This window comes from Rhinopithecus roxellana, chromosome 4 (genome assembly GCF_007565055.1).
Source record: "Rhinopithecus roxellana isolate Shanxi Qingling chromosome 4, ASM756505v1, whole genome shotgun sequence".
NCBI classification, from domain to species: Eukaryota; Metazoa; Chordata; class Mammalia; order Primates; family Cercopithecidae; genus Rhinopithecus; species Rhinopithecus roxellana.
In genome coordinates this window covers 2,120,138-2,143,296 of record NC_044552.1, presented here as the reverse complement: position 1 = coordinate 2,143,296, position 23,159 = coordinate 2,120,138, and the positions used below count along the sequence as shown (strand labels likewise).

At 42.6% G+C, this 23,159-nt stretch overlaps 1 protein-coding gene across 1 annotated transcript in view; it reads left to right on the top strand.

Moving 5' to 3' along the window:
- The window catches only part of CAP2 (cyclase associated actin cytoskeleton regulatory protein 2), a 166,098-nt gene that overhangs the window by 122,436 nt on the left and 20,503 nt on the right, over window positions 1-23,159 (top strand). Inside the window, exon 7 of the mRNA XM_010352727.2 lies at window positions 3,087-3,192. Coding sequence (XP_010351029.1) covers window positions 3,087-3,192 — 106 coding nt within the window. The remainder of the gene's footprint in view (window positions 1-3,086; window positions 3,193-23,159) is intronic.

Genomic DNA, 23,159 nt, shown 5'->3' with positions numbered 1-23,159 from the left:
ACCACCTCAAGACTGTACAAGAAGCCGAAGAAACGCAGCTGGAGGTGCAAATGCATTTGTTTTACTGCTAGGAGTAGTCAAAGCGCTCCCAGGTCACCCTTGAGCTTCTGAAAGCGGACTAAGCAGCATACTCCACACCACACAACACCCGTTTACTGGTGGACTCAAGCCCGCGGTGCCGTCTCCGTGTCGTAGTTATTTGTGAGTCACTGCTGCCCACTGGGCAGATAGGACCGTAGGTAGAGGAGTAAAAAGGCAGACTTCCTTGAGGTTTAAACAGGACTGTGAGCCGTGGAGTCTGTATCTGTGCAACACTTACCACCAGCTTGACTGCTCATTGGCTATTTTTCTCTCTCTCTTTTTTTTTTTTTTTTTTTTTTTTTTTTTTTTTGAGATGGAGTCTCACTCTGTCACCTAGGCTGGAGTGCAGTGGCATGATCTCAGCCCACTGCAATCTCCGCCTCCCAGGTTCAAGCAGTTCTCCTGCCTCAGCCTCCCGAGTAGCTGGGACTACAGGCATGCACCACCATGCCCAGCTAATTTTTTTTGCATTTTCAGTGGAGACGGAGTTTCGCCATGTTGGTCAGGCTGGTCTCAAACTCCTAACTGCAAATGATCTACTCACCTCAGCCTCCCAAAGTACTGGGATTATAGGTGTGAGCCACCCCGCCTGGCCTGGCTCTTTCAATATATGAATAGAGTGAGTCATTTATTTTAGCTTTATAGAGGTGTGGCCTCTCTGAGTCATAATCATTAAAATTCACATTCCCCTACCATAGCTTCTTCCAGAGTATATGGAAACTGAAGATAGGTTTGCAGCTCCCAATGTGTATTTGGGTCCTGTTCAATTTGTTACCTCTTAAAGACTGACTTCAGGTAAAAGAGCACCATACTCTTAGTCCTTATTACAAGTTTTGCTAGAACGTTCTTCAAGTCAAAATAATATACTGCATTGGTTAAAAAAAAAAAACTTGCCCATATAGACTTGGACTTCATCCATTGTTAAATTTTTTAATAGAAAATAACTGAATCAGACGTGGTGGCTCATGCCTGTGATCCCAGCTCTTTGGGAGGCTGAGGAGGGAGGATAGCTTGAGTCCAGGAGTTCAAGACCAGCCTGGGCAACATAGTGAGACCCCCATCTCTACCACAAAAAATTAAAAATTAGCTGGACATGGTGGTGCACACCTGTAGTCCCAGCTACTTGGGAGGCTGAGGTGGGAGGATCACTTGAGCCCAGGAGGCTGAGGCTATAGCAAGCTATGATCTCACCTTTGCACTCCAGCCTGGGCAACAGAGCAAGACGCTGTCTCTAAAAAAAAAAGAAAAGAAAGTATACTGAATGTCAACATGCTGTTTCTATAATGTCTACAAACATACGTGTGTGTTATATGTACATATACATATAAACATAGACATATGTGTGTACATTTATATTGAAGTAATGTTCATGCTCTAATAATAGCTATGTGTATACTGCTTCCTATGCACAAGGCACTGTACTAAGACCCTTACAAGACCCTACAGACTTAGGAAACTAACGAGAGAGACCATTGGAGCTGCACTTAGTTTTTGAGTTTTGACTGTGAAGGTGAGATAAAGCGACAATGAGATTTTTCATACATTTGATGAATATAATCAGTACATCTAAAAATGTAGAACAAAACCACACTCACATTTTTTCTATTTGTAGAGTGAATAATTATGACTTCGGTTCCCAATTTCACTCTTTCTAAATGGCAATGCCTTAATACAACAGGATTCTAAACATGCTGGTGGTACTTTAGGGCTTTTCAAGGAAAACAAAATATGTCTAGAGACAAGTCATTATTATAAGAGCTTTAATAATAGAGATTTCCATTCGTGATTATCTTCAGATTAATGGCCCAGGAACATAATTAAATTTCTCTTAACTCAAATGTCATCATTTTTGCATTTACCTTGACTTCTATAAGTGAGAAAATATTATGGGTAAAAATTGCCAGAAGGAAATGCAACTATTTTTACCTATCTATAAGTTTAATATTTCTAACAATTCTTTCAATCTTTTATGTTAATCCTATTATAAAAGGTAAGCATTTTACTAGCCCTTGGTTCAGTAAAATAGACATAAAAATACTGGTGATGCCCTGCCTGGTTTGTATTGTCATTCAAAATATTAAATTAAGGGAATTTCAGTAAATGTCCCTTTAGAAGTAAGGGGTGTTACCTGTTTGTAAGAGATCAGTTTTCTTACTATACCAAAGTCTTTGTCAGTCATAATGGCTAAAATTCTCCAATTTGATTACAGTTTTTGTTTTTGTTTTTTTTTTTTTGAGACTGAGTCTAGCTCTTGTCCCCTAGGCTGGAGTTCAATGGCGCGATATCCTCTCACTGCAACCTCCATCTACTGGGTTCAAGTGATTCTCCTGCCTCAGCATCCCAAGTAGCTGGGGGATTACAGGCACATGCCACCAGGCCCAGCTAATTTTTGTATTTGTAGTAGAGACGGGGTTTCACCATGTTGGCCACGCTAGTCTTGAACTCCTGACCTCGTGATCCAGCTGCCTCAGCCTCCCAAACTGTTGGGATTACAGGCGTGAGCCACTGCGCCCGGCCTGATTACACTTTTAACCAAATAATTCAACAGAATTATGAGAAAATGAACCCAATACTTTTTTTCTTTTTTTTTTCTTTTTAATACCATTCTCATTCCTGGGAGCGTATTGTCTCTCATTTTGCATCAGAAGCAGCGCAGAAAGAAACAGCCTCCGCTGTACACCCCCTTCACATGAGTGCCGACAGGGACAGTGTGAGGGCACCCTACTGAAGTCAGCTTAGCTCTGTCGGGTCCCCTCTCTGTGGTCCCTCTGCTCCATACCCGGAGCTCAGGGCATCCGGCCACCTGCTCCCTCCCCTCAGGAGAGTGCTGGGCCAGCTTCCTCCCAGGGTTCCCTTCTGAAGCGCTTCATGGTGACCGGGCTGCAAGGACAATTGCTCAAGGCTCCAGGGGCCCTAGTCACCAGATAACCATGTGCCCCACAATCTTTTTAAAATTTTCTTTTAGATCCTAACTCTGCTTTCTTCCACTCTCTTTCACAACAAAGTGATTTGCGTCATGTGGACTGGGTGAAGTCATATTTGAACATTTGGAGTGAGCTTCAAGCATATATCAAGGAACACCACACCACGGGCCTCACATGGAGCAAAACAGTGAGTACCTGGCCCTCCTCCACCTGTGTAAAAACAGTCCATAAATATATATACACCCTGTGACCCAGTAATCTCACACCTTAAAACTTACCTCAAGGAAAATATAAGATTAAATGTCCATGCAGAGGGCCAGGCGCGGTGGCTCACGTCTGTAATCCCAGCACTTTGGGAGGCTGAGCTGGGCAGATCATTGAGGTCAGGAGTTCAAGACCAGCCTGGCAAACATGGCAAAACGCTGTCTCTACTAAAAATGTAAAAATTAGCCAGGCATGGTAATGCAAGTCTGTAATTCCAGTTACTCAGGAGGCTGAGACATGAGAATTGCTTGAACCCAGGAGGCAGAGGCTGCAGTAAGCCAAGATTGCACCACTGCACTCCAGCCTAGGCGACAGAGCAAAACTCCATCAAAAAAAAAATGCCCATATAGAAACTGTTTATGGAAATGTCATTTGTTGTAGGAGAAATTTCGGAACTGCCTACATAACATAGAAAAGAAAATGGCTAGCCAGGCGCGGTGGGTCACGCCTGTGATTCTAGCACTTTAGGAGGCCGAGGTGGGTGGATCACCAGAGGTCAGGAGTTGAAGACCAGCCTGGTCAACATGGTGAAACCCCATCTCTACTAAAAATACAAAAATTAGCTGGGTGTGATGGCGCATGCCTGTAATCCCAGCTACTTGGGAGGCTGAGGCAGGAGAATCACTTGAACCCAGGGGGCAGAGGTTGCAGTGCGCCAAGATTGTGCCACTGCACTCCAGCCTGGGCAACAGAGCAAGACTCTGTCTCAAAAATAATAATAATAATAATAATAATGTGTGATAGAAGTTGAAGGGAACAAGAAGGTTTGAAGACAGGTGTACATGGAAAGCTATGCAGCCATAAAACAGAACAAAAATCATGTCCTTTGCAGCAACGTGGAAGCCGCTAGAGACCATTCTCCTTTCCATTAGAAATTAATGTTACAGTGGACTTAGGGGACTTGAGGGAAAGGGTGGGAGGGGGCTGAGGGATAAAAGACTACAAATTGGGTACAGTGTACACTGCTCGGGTGATGGGTGTACCAAAGTCTCACAAATTACCAGTAAAGAACTTACTCATGTAACCAGGAATTAACTCAGGAACAGAAAGCCAAATACCACGTGTTACCACTTACAAGTGGAAGCTAATTAATGGGTACACGTGGACATAAAGATGGGGACAACAGACAATGGGGACTACTAGAGATAGGATGGAGGGAGGAGTCCAAGGACTGACAAATTACTTACTGTGTACCGTGCCCACTACCTGGGTGACGGGATCATTCACACCCCCAAACCTCAGCATCACACAACATACCCACATAACAAACCTGCGCATGTATCCCCTGAACCTAAAGCAAAGGTTGAAATTACTCAAAAAAAAAAAAAAAGGAAGACAGATGTAATTTTAATGAGGAGGAATTATGATTAAAATGTCCTTTAAATGTTCTTAACTTCTCTTTTAGTGTTCTAAAGTGTATTGAATAGTATTTTTGAATACCTAGGTGATCCTAGGACTTTGGTATCTTAGCAGCAGCATAAGATCCCGGCCTGTGTCTGTTCCCACTTTAATTCCTATGTGAGATGTTGCACTGACCTTTGCCCCTTTCGACTTTATCTCTTACATCCTCTCCCATGTTTCACCGTGTGTTCCAGCAACCCCTCACTCCTTGTGGTATCCTGAACAAAGTCAGTGCTTGGATTGCACCCAATGAAATTGATGTTGTTTCAAAATTTACCAGACTCATATTGTGTAACCTTTATTGCAATGTCCTGAACCTATATCCTGCTGTATAACCTAACTTCCCCCGGGGAAGTGCCCCTACCTTCTCTGCAAGGCTCACCTCACACACGACCTCTTTAAGAAACTTCCATTGATCTCCATCAGCTCCCCATCTGGGTTGGGTGGCTCTGCTCTCTGTCTGCCTCCTTTGTATCTTGAGTATACCTCAGTCATATCCTTGGCATATGGAATGGTGCTTTACTGTGTGCTTTGGGGACTCTCCCACTAGATTGGAAACTCATCTCTGTCTCCAGCCCCAGTATAGTGCCTGGCACAGAGTAAGTTGACAGTAAATGGTTTGAACTAAACGATCAGTGAGGGGCTCTTAGAGTGTTTCTGCACTTTTGAGTCTCTGCATTTGCTTCTCATGGAAACTCCTTTCCATTAGAAATCAATGTTACAGTGGACTTAGGGGACTTGAGGGAAAGGGTGGGAGGGGGCTGAGGGATAAAAGACTACAAATTGGGTACGGTGTACACTGCTCGGGTGATGGGTGCACCAAAGTCTCACAAATTATCACTAAAGAACTTACTCATGTAACCAGACACCATCTCTTCCCCAAGAACTTATGGAAATCAGAATAAAATAAAGAAATTAATGTTAACTTGAATGAAACACTTCTTTGTGAATTCCATTCAGAGGTAAAACTCTCACTGTCCTGAAAGCAGTACCCCAGCACCTAACCCCAGCACCTAACCCTCAGTGCTGGATGTCCCTGTCAGTATAGTAAGCAGGCTTCATGCCAAAGCTGAGTTTGTGGTTTTTCAAGAGAGTGTGGGGGCTTCTACATTTGTTTTCCAACACTTATACAAATGTTAACATTGACCCTTCAAGATCGATGTTTCTTTTTATATTCTACTTTGCCTGTTTTCTCCATAGCACTGAAATGCACAGTGCAAGATACAACTAAGTGGGTTAATTTTTTTTCTGCCCACAACATTGTGACTTTTGAGAATAGAGTTCAAAAACATGTGAAGGGTTTTAATAAGTAAGGGTATGTGTGGATATGGATGGGTGTTTATGTAGACACACTGGAATTAAAAAATAATAGTGTTTTGTTGTAGAGCCGTGTATCGTAAAGAGATAGTGTTTTGTTGTAGAGCCATGTATCATAAAGAGAAAGTGTCACATCTTTGCCACGGAGATAGATCATTATTAGAGAATAGTAAAATGAAAATCTGGAGCCCTTGACTCTATTATTATTTCATGGTAGATAAATGCCAGAGGAATGAGAATCCATTTATGGAAAATAGTGTCAACAAATGCTAGCCTGTTAATTCTCTAATGGTGCCCATGGAAAATGAATAGAAAATTACTTTTAAATGGTTTGAATACCTTTAATGCAATGTACTAAGCTGAGTAATTGTGTTTATGAATATAAAAGAGTTGATTATTAATTACAGAAAAACATGAATGTAGTTGTTTTCCTTTGTTCTAAAGTGAATACTTATTTCATTATGTTCAAGCCTCATAAAACAATACTTTCTCTTACCATGTACAACACATTCGGATATTTTATTTTTTATTTCATTTTTTATAAAATTCTGGCTGAGACCCAATAAATTGATTTCATGACCCCACTAGTGAGTCACATCTCACATTTTAAAAAGTGTGTTATAAGCTGGGTGTGGTGGCTCACGCCTGTAATCCCAGCACTTTGGAAGGCTGAGGCGGGTGGATCACCTGAGGTCAGGAGTTTGAGACCAGCCTGGCCAACGTAGCAAAACACTGTCTCTACTAAAAATACAAAAATTAGTCAGGCATGGTGGCGGGCACCTGTAATCCCAGTTACTTGGGAGGCTGAGGCAGGAGAATTGCTTGAACCCGGGAGGCGGTGGTTGTAGCAAGCTGAGATCGTGCCACTGCACTTCAGCCTGGGCAGCAGAGCGAGACTTAGTCTCAAAATAAATAAATAAATAGTTATAAAACGTAAGTGTTACATTTATACAAAATAAATGTGATCCATAGAGCACATCAGGCATCATGGATTGCCATGACAGCTGTTATTTATGTTATAGATATTACGTGCTCGCATAATATGCCAGGGGAAAATTCTATTCAAAATGGTAAAAGCAAAGCATCTGCTTCACTTCTTTAATGGAAGAGCAAAGTGATAAAGTTTTGGTCAGATATTAAAAATGACTAAAAATATTGTGTCAAGCCTTAAAACATATGCCTAGAAATATATTTCCTGATTTTTTTGTCTTATTCTTCCAAGTTTTGAGCAGCTATTAAAAAATATAACAATTGTATTTTTGAATTTTAAAATTAAATTTCTTTTAAATTATTAAAAACTACTTTAAGATTCCAAAGCATAGTCCATAGCATAAATTAAACTAATTTCTCTTCTCTTACTATGGCCTGTCAACATTCCAGCAAAATGAAGAATAAACAGTTATAGCCAGAGTTGCAGCATATTTGCAGAGAAGAGAAAGGACTACTAGAATCATCTGACTGAATGGTCTTTGGGAGGGAAAAATAAAACAAGATCATTTCATTTGTTTGCCCACTGATCACAACTCTGTAAAAACTACATATTTATAAAATGATAAATATCATGAAAGAACATAGAAAGATGTGGTGTTGATGTTCATGGACACCACAATATTCAGTTATTTTTTTAAATTTAATTTAATTTTTTTTTTTTTTTTTTTTTTTTTTGAGGCAAGGTGTCACTGTGTCACCCAGGCTGGAATGCAGTGGCATGATCATGGCTCACTGTGACCTTGACCTCTTGAACTCTAACGATCCTCCTGCCTCAGCCTCCTGAGCAGCTGGGACTACAGGCCTGCACCACCACCCCTGGCTAATCTTTTTATTTTTTTGTAGAGACAGAGTTTTGCCATGTTACCCAAGCTGGTCTCGAACTCCCCAGCTCAAGGAATTTGCTCGCCGTGGCCTCACAAAGTGCTGGGATTACAGGCATTGAGCCACTACATCTGGCCCAGAGGTTTTTAAAAAAAAACAAAACCGATTCCATCTTAACAGACATAGTCCATTGCACAAAACTACTTGCACCATGAAAAGTTTATGATGACTTAACACCTCAAGTACTTTCAGTAATTGTTGTTTTTTCCTATTTTCAAATCGGATTTTGAGATTTGCACTCTATGGGGTTTTTAGTAACTGACAGCATGCTGTTGGAGACCCGGCCTGTCCAAGGGCACATGGCTCTACAAAATCATCCTTCCCTGAGTTAACAGTTGGAGCTGAAAGTCCCTGATCCCGCCTCCTAACCTCTGCCTCCAGACCGCAGCTGTGTCGGGCAACTGCTGCCCTGTTCAGTTGTCAGGGTGAAATGCCAAACTTTGAGGCCAGTGGTTGGAAGAGAGTCTATGTGTGTGTGCGAGTGTGCCGGGGTGGGGTGGGGGTGAGTTGGGTGGGAGGAAGCAGCTGTGGAGTAATCTGTCTGGAATGTCTTCTTACATTTACCGTAATAAATGGAACGTTGTCGTTTCTATGAGCTTTTTTCCAACATGAAGGCAGCTGTCAACTAGAGAGACCCCACAGCAGAAGCTACTTGCCGTTTTCCGTTAGTTTCATCCTTGCAACCGGACCTCTTTTTCTTATGAGTTTGTGTCATGTCCTCAGTGCTAAGTTTCAAATGCACTTTGTTGAATAAATTGATCTTTTGGCACAAACCCAATAGCAACACTGTTACTTAGGATCCCTCGCAGTTGGCCAGATCTGTAATATTCCTTGGCAGCTCCTTCAAATCAGATAACTAAAGCCGAAAGACTAAAGCCTAGTCTTTACACTTATAATTACTGAAATAATTGATTTTTTTCCTACAAAACTGTTCATTTCTGTGAATCTATAATTGCAGACAATTATTCTGTTCTAAAAAAGTTTTGTTCAGAAAATTTGCTCAGAAAAAGGTCATGTAAAGAATTCTATGAGTAGAATAAATATGATTATTTTATTAACTTTCGGATGTTAAACTTGTTGACATATTTCTGTCCTTTCCTGTATTTTTTAATTACTTGAGCTTTGGGAACAAATAGAATATAATTATTTGTAGAGTAGAATAAAGCTGCACATGGATAAATGCATGTACAGTGTTAGGTAATAGTGATGTAGTTCTATTTTTTGTTGTTGTTACTGCTTTTTGTTTTGTTTTGTTTTGTTTTGTTTTGTTTTGATACAGGGTTTCCCTCTGATGCCCAGGCTGGAGTACAGTGGCACGATTGCAGCTCACTGCAGCCTTGACCTCCTGGACTCAAGAGATCCTCCTGCCTCAGCCTCCTAAGTAGCTGAGACCACAGGCATGCACCAACATGCCCGGCTAATTTTTATTTTTATTTTTTTATAGAGACGTGATTTCACCATGTTGCCCAGGCTCATCTCAAACTCCTGGGCTCAAGTGATCCGCCTGTCTTGGTCTCCGTAAGACGTGCTAGGATGATAAGCATGAGCCACTGCACCCAGCCAATGTAATTCTTAATAATACAGGTTTTTAAAATCCATCCTATACACGATCATCCATCCTAGCCTCTCCTGAACCTCCAGGAAAATGCAAGTAGTTGGGGGCGGTTACAATTATAGACAAGGTGGTGTTTCATTTTTCCCAAAGCAAAACACTTTAGGATCACTTGTTTTCCTCTAGGTAGGTGTTTCTTTTCTTTCTGTTTCTTGGTGTAAAGGCCAAATGGTCTGTTAATAAAGCGAAAGTTTAATAGCTTACTTTTGATCAAATTAAAACTCAGCCAGAGGGTATCCTGACTTATTATAAATAATGTAGACTCTGTGGCATGTCATTTAATATGAATATGTATGCCTTGTATGTTTTCAAGTCTTCAGGCCTCTCTGCCTTCCTCTTGCTATTTACAAGAGAAAACTGTTCTTAAGCTTTTATATCCAAATTTTCATTTAGAACTTGTACCAAACCCACACCTTAGGGCTATGAATCAAAGTGAATGGGCAGAGTCTCAGATGATGTGTTGGTTGTCCGATGACAAAGCTCACTATTCTCCTCTATGGCTCTTCCCCCGGAGTGACTCTGGCCAGTGTACCTGACCACAGCTGCTTCGTTCTAAACTTAGTTAAGTTTGGGCTTCTAGGTCCTTTTTGGGGCTCTGGGTGGCCAGTTACTTTCATTCTCCTATGGAAGGGTTCCACATTGCTCAGCAGGGGTTCGAATGTCATCAACTAACAAAGGAGCCTCAAATGCACAAATAGATAATAAAGTTAGGTTGGAAGTGGCTGTGAGTTCAGCCTGACAGAGACCACATAATTAAACCAATATGGCTTAAGCATCTACTATGAACCGAGTTCTGGGCAAGGGGCTAAGAATACAAAGATGGATAGATGGCATTGTGGACACAATTCCTGTCCACGGAAATGCATGTTCTAGCTGAAGAAGATAAGCAATGCACCATGATAGAATAGGAGGAGCAGCGTGCTAGGGAAACACACAAGGCATGATGCTTGCATAGACCAGTACAACGTGGAAGGCATGGTCCATCCTGTAGTGCAGTGTGGTTCTGGGGCCAACAGCAACCTGGGCACTTGTTAGAAAGCTCAAGCCCCTTGACCAGGCACGGTAGCTCACTCCTGTAATCCCAGCACTTCGGGAGGCTGAGGTGGGTGGATCACCTATGGTTGGGAGTTTGAGACCAGTGTGGCCAACATGGTGAAAACCTGTCTCTACTAAAAATACAAAAATTAGCTGGGCATGGTGGTGCAGACCTGTAACCCCAGCTACTCAGGAGGCTGAGGCAGGAGAATCGCTTGAACCTGGGAGGCAGAGGTTGCAGTGAGCCAGGATCACACCACTGCACTCTAGCCTGGGTGACAGAGCAAGGCTCTGTCTCAACAAAAAAAAAAAACATAGAAATCTCAGGCTCTCGGGCCCCACCTCAGCCCTCCCGAATCACAACCTACTTTTCAACAGGATTCCTAGGTAATTTCTATGCATAGTGAAGTTTGGAAAGCACTGCTCTACTGTATTTAAGTTGGACCAAAGGAGTTGTCATAGGGAAATCATTCACTTTTACACATTCATTTATTTAATAATTCACTTCCTTGGTAACTATTTATTGGCTACTTACCATGTACCAAGCACACACCAGGCATTATATGTATACTACAGTTCTTCCGTAAAGCAGCAGGGATTTTATTATGATGCATAAATAAATAACAACAATACAAAGCTAGGTTGGAAAATAAGCCTTGTGAACTAGACTCCTTCCCGGGTGGGCGGGAAGAGCCACAAAAGAGCTGACACTTGATTTGGATCTTGAGGGTGAGCAGGAGTTCCCCAGGCAAACAGTAAAGGGAAGGGCAGTTTTGGGGCAGAGAATTCAGCACGTGTACGTAAGACACGAACAGTGTACGTTGAGAGAAAGGCTGGTGGTTTCGCAGAGCTGAATGTGGCAAAAGGTGAGCCCAGAAAGGCAGGTTGGGGCCAGATGGTCAGATGGTGAAATCCTTACGCATCATGCTGAGAAGGTGGGGCCCTGTGGTTTTGAAGTTGTTCCCTTTGCCATAGGTTTTGCTGTTTGGTTTTTGGTCCGCCCCCACTTCCTGAGATGGAGCCTCCCAGCAGTCACTGCCACAGCTGAGTGATTTGCTCCATCTCGATGTCCCTCCCAAGCCTGGAGTAAGAAAGGGCAACAGCAGATGAAGCCCTTGGCCCATCTCTTTGGGGTCATTCAGGAGTGGCAAATAATCTTTCTTTAACAATGAATTTTATCTTGTCACATGGTCAAACTCCATTGAGACCCTCTTCCGAGAGGGATCAATTCGAGTAATACTCTTTTCAGTTCAAAGGAGCAGAGTATAAAGGCATAAGTGAGTATTTGGTGCACATGTTTTCGTAAACAGGTCTGAAGGTAACCAAAAAGACATTTTTCTGAGTAGTAGTTGTTTCATGAAAGAAGTCTGTGGCATCCGAAGATCATGTTTTGAAAGGCGACGCTGATTTGGATCTGTAAGTTCTTATGTGATTGTTAACAATTCCATTTCATTTATCATAATGACAGTGTGCATGTGCCCAGCTCCTAGAATCCCCTTCCTCTTTCTTCCTTACATCAAATCCTGTCCATCCTTCAAGGTCTACTGAAACAGTCCTCACTCAAGAAGCTTCTCTGGGCTGGGCGCGGTGGCTCATGCCTGTAATCCCAGCACCTTTGGGAGGCCGAGTCAGGTGGATCACTTGAGGCCAGGAGTTTCAGACCAGCTTGGCCAACATGACAAAACCCCGTCTCTACTAAAAATAGGAAAATTAGGCAGGCGCCGTGGCACATGCCTGTAATCCCAGTTACTCGGGAGGCTGAGGCAGAGAATCACTTGAACCTGGGAGACGGAGGCTGCAGTGAGCGTAGATCACACACTGCACTCCTGTACTACAGCCTGGGTGACAGAGCGAGACTCCATCTCAAAAAAAAAAAAAAAAAAAAAAGCAACAGCAGCTTCTCCAACCTCTGCTTATCACCATGTCCGCCACAAGCTGGAAGTTATCCTTCCGTCCTCAACAGCTGCATAGCACTTCTTATACTCTCCATTTCTTTTGTGATGCTTAGCATTTCCTACCTTATACAGCAGTTATTTTCTCATTCAGTAACATGTTTATGAAGCACTTACCATGTTTCAGGCACTGTGCCACAGTGGAATTCCCTCTGTGGAATTCCCTCCTAAGAGAGTTCTTAAAACCCTGCAAAAGGAGGAAAGACACATTTTGGTTGAGGCTTGAAGGCTGTGTTTTCCAGATAGTCAATTGGGCAAGAGCCTTCCAAACTAAGCACATCCTGAGCAAAGACTCACAGACTGGGAGCCAAGTGCCTGCCACGTCTGGGAACACAGAAATGTCCTCTCTTCCTAAGCTATCAGCTCACTGAATGCAGGCTCCATTTCCAATTCAGCCTGGGATCAGTAGCAGTGACTGGTACCCTGGTACTGGGACAGCAGTGACTTGAAAACAGATAGGATTCAAACACATTTGCTAAATCCACTGTATTCATTTGTCATCACAATGAAATTTCCAAAGCGTTAGTCCATTAACTATAGATGGTGTCTGTTTTTCAAAAGCTGCATAAAAATGTGTCTTTATTTTTATTTTTATTTTTTTTGACGGAGCCTTGCTGTGTCGCCCAGCCTGGAGTGCAGTGGTATGATCTCAGCTCACTGCAACCTCCACCTTTCGGGTTCAAGCTATTCTCCTGCCTCAGCCTCAAGAGCAGTTGGGATTACAGGCATGCACCACCACACCCAGCTAATTTTTATATTTTTAGTAGAGACAGGGTTTCACTATGTTAGCCAGGCTGGTCTCAAACTCCTGACCTCAGGTGATCCAACCTTCTCTATCTCCCAAAGTGCTGGGATTACAGGCGTGAGCCACCGCATCCAGCCAAAATGTGTCTTTTCTTTTGTCCAGTGATAGGAATGGAATGGACAATGCATTTTATTACAAGAACACCCATTGGCTGCCCACACCTCCTCTGCTCCTGTTCCTTGTCACTCACTGCCTTTCATTCTCAGTTGGTATAAACTCAGGAAACACAAGGTGATATTAACTTCAGCAAAAGCTATTTTCTTAAAAAGGGAAATGGGGGAAGGTGCAGATTATCTTCTAAAGGTAAAACAAACCCTTCATAAAATAGAACACAGAGGCTGGGCACAGTGGCTTACGGCTGTAATTCCAACACTTTGGGAGGCTGAGGTGGGCAGATCCCCTGAGGTCAGGAATTCAAGGCCAACCTGGCCAGCATGGTGAAACTCTGTCTCTACTAAAAATATAAAATTAGCCGAGCATAGTGGCACATGCCTGTAGTCCCAGCTACCTGGGAGACGGAGGCAGGAGAATCGCTGGAACCCAGGAGGCAGAGATTGCAGTGAGCCGAGATCACACCACTACACTCCAGCCTAGGTGACAGAGCAAGATTCTGTCTCAAAAAAAAAAAAAAAAAAAAAAAAAAAAAAAATAGAACACACAAGCAAGCCCTGGCCACGGTTTATTGGTCCAATCTGCACCCTTGATGCAAAGTGAGCATCCCTAAATAAACAAAATGCATATATAATATGGAGCCAAAGGTAACTGATCCTTCTAACAGCTATTATTTTGCCTTAACCCTCACCTCTACTATCTACTAAGTATGGATAATTGGAGAAAGTACGGTCGTTTCTGTATTCCCCTGAAATCTGAAAGAAAAAAACCCTGAATTCAGTGGTAGTTCAGACTTAGGCCCTTCTGGCCAAATGGAGTAGCTGTCCAGCTAATTCAAGCCACATGTCCCTCTTGGTCTTTATATAACTGCTGGTCCTCTAGAGTTTCTTTCTTTGATGAGTATACTTTGCTATCTTTAACCCTGGAAAGTTTTCCCATGGAAAATTTAATTTTATCTTTCCTTTTTTATGAGAAATTGTATTCTCAAGCTGGCAGACAAGAAGGAAAGACAATCTGGAAATTCCAGATTTGATCTAAATATCAGCAAAGCCAAACTAATAATTATGGCCACATATCAAGGCAATTTATGTGGAATATCTGGATCAATTGAGCATATTAGATTGTGTTCATTATATTTTTTTTCTTTTTCTTTTTCTTTTCTTTTTTTTTTTTTTTTTTGAGACAAAGTCTTGCTCTATCGCCCAGGCTGGAGTGCAGTGGCACGATCTCTGCTCATTGCAATCTCACCTCCCGGGATCAAGCAATTCTTGTGCCTCAGCTTTCTGAGTAGCTGGGATTACAGGTTTGTGCCACCATGCCCGGCTAATTTTTACGTATTTTGTAGAGACGGGGTTTCATCATGTTGGCATGTTGGCCAGACTGGTCTCAAACTCCTGACCTCAAGCGAGCCACCTGCCTGGGCCTCCCAAAGTGCTAGGATTACAGGCATGAGCCACCGTGCCTGGCCGTGTGTTCGTTATATTCTTCTGGACTCTGCTCTGAGGGCTTGGTCTGCTTTTATCAAAAATTTTTACTTTGGGCATATTAGAACAGAAATCACCACCTACGTTTTTTGAAGGGCCACGTCTGGGTATACAGGTAGCGGTTTGACTGCCCATACAGGCATTCTGTTTTTGATGTCACTACCGTATTTAATAAATTACCTGAGATATTCAACACTTTATTGTAAAACAGTCTTGGTGTTAGATGGTTTTGCCCAACCGTGGACTAATGTAAGTGTTCTGAGCACTTTTACGTTAGGCTCAGCTAAGCTATGAGGTTCAATAGATTAGGTGTATTAAATGCATGTTTGACTCTTACAATATTTTCAATTTATAATAGGTTTATGGGATGAAACCCCATTAGTATAAGTCAAGGAACATCTGCATAAATTAAGAGAAAAGCAAACATAAAAACACTAAGTCACTGGTTTACAGGTACTAATATAGACAACACATGTTTTTCCCAGGCTGTTTTCTGATTTTAAGCTGTTGTTACTTCTCCAAAGCAACTTTGCTTTCTGTTCTGTCTTTTTTTTCATCTACTGCCAAAGCTCAGATCTTTCCAGGTCATCAGAGGAATGACATACAGGGACCACAGGAGGGTGGGAGGAGTGGAGAATCATGAAACCATTGACGAAACCATGAGATCTGAGTTTTTATGACCTTTCCCCTGGTTTTGGTATCTTGGGATAAGGGTGTTTGGAGCTTTGCCTCTGAAGAAAACGGATCCAAATGGGCCCCACAATCCCTTCATATTTGTGGGACCATCTTTTTATTTCGACTGTATTTAAGCACCGTTAGTACTTTCATGGAAATCTGAAATTCCAGTAGTGTTCTGTTTTCCCCAAACTGACTTTTTAAAAATGATTAATAAACATACATTTAAAATATTATACAGCACTTCACTGTGATATTATTAACAATTCTGTGTTCTTGGAAAGGCCCCCAGAAACTTTGTTTTTATTGACAGAAGTCTCAAAATTCTAAGAAGTGGAGCCAGGTGCAGTGGCTCACGCCGGTAATCCCAGCACTTTGGGAGGCCAAGTCAGGAGGATCACTTGAGCCCAGGAGTTTGAAACCAGCCTGGGCAATGTGGTGAGACCCCATCTCTCAAAAAAAAGAAGTTTTAATTCCAATAAGTGATAAAAATAAGAGAATGGAAACAAAAATCATAAATTCAATTCAGTTACACTCACATTATACAGGATGATCATCTTTTAGTTTATGTGCAGCCTTTTTACTTGACTATAGTTGTCTTCTAATAAAAGTGTGCTATAAATATGAATGTAAAATTTGCAAGTTATTATGGAAATTAACAAATTTGGAAAGGTATCAGTTTCACTAAGTTACTGATTAGTGTACATCTTGCATAAAATAGAAAGAAATTAGTTTTGACATTGAAAATATAAACACACCCTGACTGGGCACGGTGGCTCACACCTGTAATCCCGCACTTTGGGAGGCCAAAGCGGGCAGATCACGAGGTCAGGAGATCGAGACCATTCTGGCTAACATGGTAAAACCCCATCTCTACTAAAAATACAAAAAATTAGCCAGGCGTGGTGGTGGGTGCCTGTAGTCCCAGCTACTCAGGAGGCTGAGGCAGGAGAATGGCGTGAACCTGGGAGGCGGAGCTTGTAGTGGGCCGAGATCGCACCACTGCACTCCAGCCTGGGCGACAGAGCGAGAATCCGTCTCAAAAAAAAAAAAAAAAAAATATATATATATATATATATATATATACACACACACACACACACACACACACACATATATGTATATATATATATATATAAACAAACCCTACAATATGAATTTGCAAAGGAAGACCATCTGATTTATGTGTATAAAACATTAGGCCAGTTCTAAAACTGGTAGTTCTTTCTTTTAATCACTACCTCCTATTATGCTATATGAGAGGCTTATCATCCTCATATTTTATGTTCAATATTATACAAGGCCATTTGGGATTCTTTGTTTTTGGAAAAATTAATAAACAGTATTTTATTAAAATGTTCAGTTGTCACTTTAGGAGGCTGAGGTGGGAGGCCCTCTTGAGCCCAGGAGTTCGAGACCAGCTTGGGCAACATAGTGAGACAACAAAAAAAAGTTCAGTTGTAAAGCATTGTTAGTCTCTATAGTTGTAGCATGAAGATGTAAGTGTACTTTTGATTGAAATGGCTTTGTGATTTTGAAACTGCTTTTAGTTTTTGAGACAGGGTCTCTGTCTCCCAGCTAGAGTGGGGTGGTGCCATCATAGCTCACTGTAGCTCAATCTTCCTGGCTCAAGCAATCCTCCCACCTCAGCCTCCAGCTCCCAGGTAGCTGAGACCACAGACACGTAACCACCACACTCGGCTAATTTTTTGACTTTTAGTAGAGGCAGGATCTCACTATGTTGCCTGTGCTGATCTCTTAACTCCTGAGCTCAAATGACCCTCCCACCTCAGCCTCCCAAAGTACTGGGATTACTTTTACTTTACTGGGATGAGCTACTGCACTGGGCCTAAACTGATTTTAAAGTATATAATTGGACACCTGTAAGTTGTCACTGCTACCTAGAGATCATTAATGGTAAGCTGGGTGGTTAATGGGCCAGGATGGTTCAGAGATGGGCAGTTAAAGAGAATCTAACTGAGAAACAGAAGGGAATGTATGTTTGTGTCCATGAAGGAGAGTTTGAGGAAGGGCTCATAATGGAAGGATGAGGGAGAGGAAACACCCATGAACAGTGCCACGGCATGTCAGCTGTTTCATTGTGTGGCTTTATGTACAATCTCCACAAATATGTAAAGACAGGTGGCTCACAACAGTACTACCACTAAGCTAGCTTTATGGAAGAAACATCTTAACAAAAGTTGTGCTGCGAGCAACATAATCCACCTGTTCCAAGAGACTGTCAGGTGATATTTTGACTTTTTTTGGTCTCCGCTTTTCTTTTTTTTTTTTTTTTCAATTTGAGAGCAGGTACTGTTTATTAACTGACCAGCTTAGAAAAATAATCGTGGTAGACACCTTTGTTCATTCTTCTAGTAAGCCTGTTGATCTGGTCCTCCCTGTTCCCAGCATCTCCACCTTCTACAAAATGGGTGGTCTTTTTCTTCATTCCTCCTCATGGAGAAGATCATTTGAAGGGCCACAAGAAGTTATTTGCTTCTTTGAAGCATTTTCCAACAGTACAGATCTCAGGACTCAGATCCTCCCTGCAGATGATGCCGTATTTACCGAGAGATCAAGCCATCAAAGCGTCATCTGTCAAAGCAATTCACTTCTTACTGATTTTGCCATAACCACGCTTGTAGATTAGTTCATTTACTGACTTCAGACTTGGGTACCCCTATGCAATGTATGGTTCTACAATCCTCAGCATGCTAATTGAAGCCTTGTTGAGCTCCACAAAGGTTCCATTGAAGATGTGACGAAGGGAAGAAGCTGCAACACCTTTTGGACCTTTGGGCTCACACCATTGATACCTCTGATCCCGATGACAAACGCCAATTTGGGTTCTGCAGATACATAGAAGTTGCCAGCTTTTCTTGCCATCCTCACCATTCAAATTTCAGTTCTGTACATCTGCCTATATTCCTTGCAATAGTGCTTTGCTTTTTCATAGATAAGCTTCCTCCTTGCCTTTCGAAGCATCTTTTCGGCAAACTTCTTTCTCAAGGCGCTTGATCTTCAGCTCTGCAAAATTCCTTCACTTTTTCTTAAGGGTTTCTGGCACAGCAGGAACCTTCTTCTTCTCTTCTACACCGTCCATGGTTCCAGCCAGAAAAAGAGTGGTCTCCGCTTTTTAAAAATGGGTAAGAACACTAATAGGTTGTCTGACCTGTACTTAAAGTTGGAGATCAATATTGTCTATATACATTCCCCCCATGCTTAAAGCGCTTTGCCTCTCCTTTTAGGATAAAGATATCTGCAAATCACCCAGGCCATCCTGAGGAGAGCTGGTCGCTTCCACCTTTGCACCCCAGCATCCTTCATTCATCTGATATGTGACTCATATCACACGGCATCTACACTTACTTCTTCGTGCCTTTGCCACCCCCACTAGATTATGAGCTTCTGAAAAAGCAGAACGTATGCTTGCTTCCTCATCAAGTACCCCATTCCCAGCAAGGTAGCCCTTGGTAAATGTTTGTTTAGTGGACTGACAAAGCAGCCTTAGTTATTTAATTCACTTTCAATCCAACTATAAATAGTTAGATTCTACTCAAACCAAATTCTCTTCTACCCCTATTGTTGGGTTTGAAAATTTTGAGGCAGAGTCTTGCTCTGTCCCTCCGGCAGGAGTGAAGTGGCACGATCTGGGCTCACTGCAACCTCCACCTCCCGGGTTCAAGTGGTTCTCCTGCCTCAGCCTCCTGAGTAGCTGGGATTACAGGTGTGCACCACCATGCCCGGCTAATTTTTGTATTTTTAGTAGAGACAGAGTTTCATCATGTTGGCCAGGCTGGTCTCGAACTCCTGACCTTGGGTGATCTGCCAGCCTCCGCCTCCCAAAGTGTTGGGATTATAGGCGTGAGCCACCGTGCCCAGCTGGGTTTGAAAAATCTTAGAGTTTAGGTAGAGCGCAGTGGTTCACACCTGTAATCCCAGCACTTTGGGAGGCCGAGGCAGGTGAATCATTTGAGGCCAGGGGTTTGAGACCAGCCTGAGCAACATGTTGAAACCCTTTCTCTACTAAAAATTTTTTAAAAGTTAGCTGGGTGTGGTGGCGGGCACCTGTAATCCCAGCCTACTGGGAGACTGAGGCGGGCATAACACCTGAGGTTGGGAGTTCAAGACTAGCCTGACCAACATGGAGAAACCCCATCTCTACTAAAAATACAAAAAATTAGCCAGGTGTGGTGGTACATGCCTATAATCCCAGCTACCCGGGAGGCTGAGCCAGCAGAATCACTTGAACCCGGGAGGCGGAGGTTGCGGTGAGCCTAGATCATGCCATTGTACTCTAGCCTGGGCAACAAGAGCAAAACTCCATCTCAACCCCCACCCAAAAAAAAAAAAAAAAAAAAAGAACTTGGAAGTGTTTTCCCTTTAAAAATCTAAAGTAACAAAGCGATTAGTGTTTCAAGAAGTAACATTTAATGAAAACAAATTTTGATGTACATTAGTATACAACTATATTAAATAGAGTATATTTATATGTTATATATAGTATATGTATCCAAAAAAATCACAAACTTTCCACATGGTGCATATGAGTTTCATTATTTTATAGCTACAGTTCATACATTTAAAAATAGAGGAGGCAGCTGTTCCCAGGACAGCTGAAATTAACTTAGAGAAAGGGATTTGCAGTACAGTAGCTTTTTAAAAAGTCTTTGTGCCAAAAAAAAGTATATAATTGAATATCTGCTCTCAAAATTAATCTTAATAGACCTTAAATGCAGCATTTTTAGGTGTTGTGCTGTGTTCTTGCAATAGAAGTGAACTTTTGTACTCTGAATATGGGCATTTAAAATTATAGATGTGTAGCTTTTCTTTTCTTTTTCTTTTTTTCTTTTTCTTTTTTTTTTTTTTTTTTTTTTTTTTTTTGAGACAGAGTCTCCCTCTGTCACCAGGCTGAAGTGCAGTGGCATGATCTCAGCTCACTGCAACCTCTTCCTCCTGGGTTCAAGCGATTCTCCTGCCTCAGCCTTCCGAGTAGCTGGGACAACAGGCGTGTGCACCACGCCCAGCTAATTTTTGCATTTTTAACAGAGACAGGATGTCACCCTGTTGGCCAGGATGGTCTCCATCTCCTGACCTCGTGATCCACCCACCTCGGCCTCCCAAACTACTGGGATTGCAGGTGTGAGCCACTGCGCCCAGCCTCATTTTTTTAAGTTGTAAGCCATGGTTACAATGACTCCAATAGAATGTACTTTTTCATTATTCCCAGTCTGAGGCTCTAAGATACTTAAGTGGCTCATTTCATCAACATAACAAGGTTGTTTTCTAAAAAAGCATTTGTGTATGGATCACTGCTCCTTAACTAAGGTTAAGTCTGCCTCCCTTCAGGCTCCTACGCCAGGATACCTCCATTCAGTTCTCAGCTTCACTTTCCTGTCCATGTGGCCTTGTGCAAGTCACATGACATCAGAATCCTGTAGGTCCTGGAAGCTTTTAGATGTATGATTCTACATTGTAGAAATAAAATGAAACTAATTGTTAGGACAAAACATACTGTAAAAGAATTTGTTATTAAGAAAAACCTTCTTGGCCGGGCGCGGTGGCTCAAGCCTGTAATCCCAGCACTTTGGGAGGCCGAGACGGGCGGATCACGAGGTCAGGAGATCGAGACCATCCTGGCTAATACGGTGAAACCCCGTCTCTACTAAAAAAATACAAAAAACTAGCCGGGCGCGGTGGCGGGCGCCTGTAGTCCCAGCTACTCCGGAGGCTGAGGCAGGAGAATGGCGGGAACCCGGGAGGCGGAGCTTGCAGTGAGCTGAGATCCGGCCACTGCACTCCAGACTCCAGCCTGGGCGACAGAGCGAGACTCCGTCTCAAAAAAAAAAAAAAAAAAAAAAAAAAAAAAAAAAAAAAGAAAAACCTTCTTTTGAGAAGGACCAGAAATATTCTAATAATTAACAAGTAAACACCATCTCTTATTTAGTGTCTTTGTTGAATTCTCCATGTGCAGATCCAACCACATAGCCTGTGTTCATTCTGCAGAGGCACGAATGCAGTCTGCAGGCTATGGCTGCAGTTTCTCAAGACTCTCACTGGTAAATGGTAGGGAAGAGAACCCTGTCATGTGTTACCCCTCTCAGTTGGGTTCCTGGATAGGTACTATTAGTTCAGAGGCTCTTCCTAGCCCTCGTTCTTGGCACCTCCTAGACAAGTTTGCCCATCTGGGAGCGATCCTTCTGTATCTCTAGACTGACCTAACTCAAATTGTAAAGGATACAAAACCTGCCCTCTGCCCGTGCCCCCTCTCCTGTGAGCTCTGCTGTCCCACAGAGCCTATTCTCCCACAGTTGCCCACTGGGATGGACAAGTAGTGGATCACTTGATAGGCACTCAAGGCTGCAGGCTCTCATCTGATCCTTTCCTTCTCATCCAGTCTAGGCAACCTGCTACATTACCTCTGCCATGAGAGTCTGTCTTTAAAAGGAAATCATCCTGAGGGGTTGGGTGGTTCCATCTCTAGTCTCCAGAAGACAGGTCACAACCCTATCTCAGAACAACTTGAGCCCTAGATGGAGAGTCAAGATCTGGGTACATGTACCCCACTACTGCAACCCAGTGGGTACTCAGAAAAAATGAACGAGGCAAGAGGCCAGTTTCTAGAAGCAGGACAAAGAGTCACAACAAAACCAGCATCAAGGGTGACGTAATTGTCAAAGCACAAGACATCTTATATTCCCGTAGGATCAAGACTGGTTCCAGAGGTGCTGTAGGAGCTCAGTCAACTGCAAAAAGGCATCAGGGGGATGCAACAAGGGGTTGTGGAGATAAAAACTGAGCCAGAATTGCACCACTTCCCAATACTTCTGTCATATGTATTCTAGCCAGAGGCCCACAGGCTGCACTACATATGAGTCAAGGTAGCCTGTACCTTCCTTTAATTTGGCTAATGACTTTTTCTTTTTTTATTGAGATGGAATCTCACTTTTGTCGCCCAGGCTGGAGTGCGGTGGCATGATCTCGGCTCACTGCAACCTCTGCCTCCCAGGTTCAAGCGATTCTCCTGCCTCAGCCTCCTGAGTAGCTGGGATTACAGGCGCTCGCCACCACGCCGTGCTAATTTTTGTACTTTTAGTAGAGACAAGGTTTCGCCATGTTGGCCATGCTGGTCTTGAACTCCTGACCTCAGGTGATCCGCCCGCCCCGGCCTCCCAAAGTGCTGGGATTACAGGCATGAGCCACCGCGCCCAGCCATGACTTTTTCAAGTCCAAATATAGCATAAAAGATTTCCCTGAAGAAAGCTTTAGAATCAAGCAGAGATGTGATTCAGTAATGTCTCTGCCCTTGACTGGCCATTTAATATTGAATTTAAATAGCATTTCTGATTTCTTGCCATATTTTCTGCTAAACAGATATTTCAATATAGTCTCAGTAATATGGTTGTCATTATTAAGATTAATTTCAGCATATAGGAAAGAATGGTTATTCCCAAACTTGTCTACAGATTGGAATCACCTAGGGAAGGTCAAAAAATACAGATGCCTATGCCCCTGCCTCCTCCACCCGCAAGAGTATTTCTGTGACACAACCTAGTCGTCTTTGGAATTTTTGGCCTCCCTAAGTGCTGGGATTATAGGCGTGAGCCACCGTACCCGACTAAATTT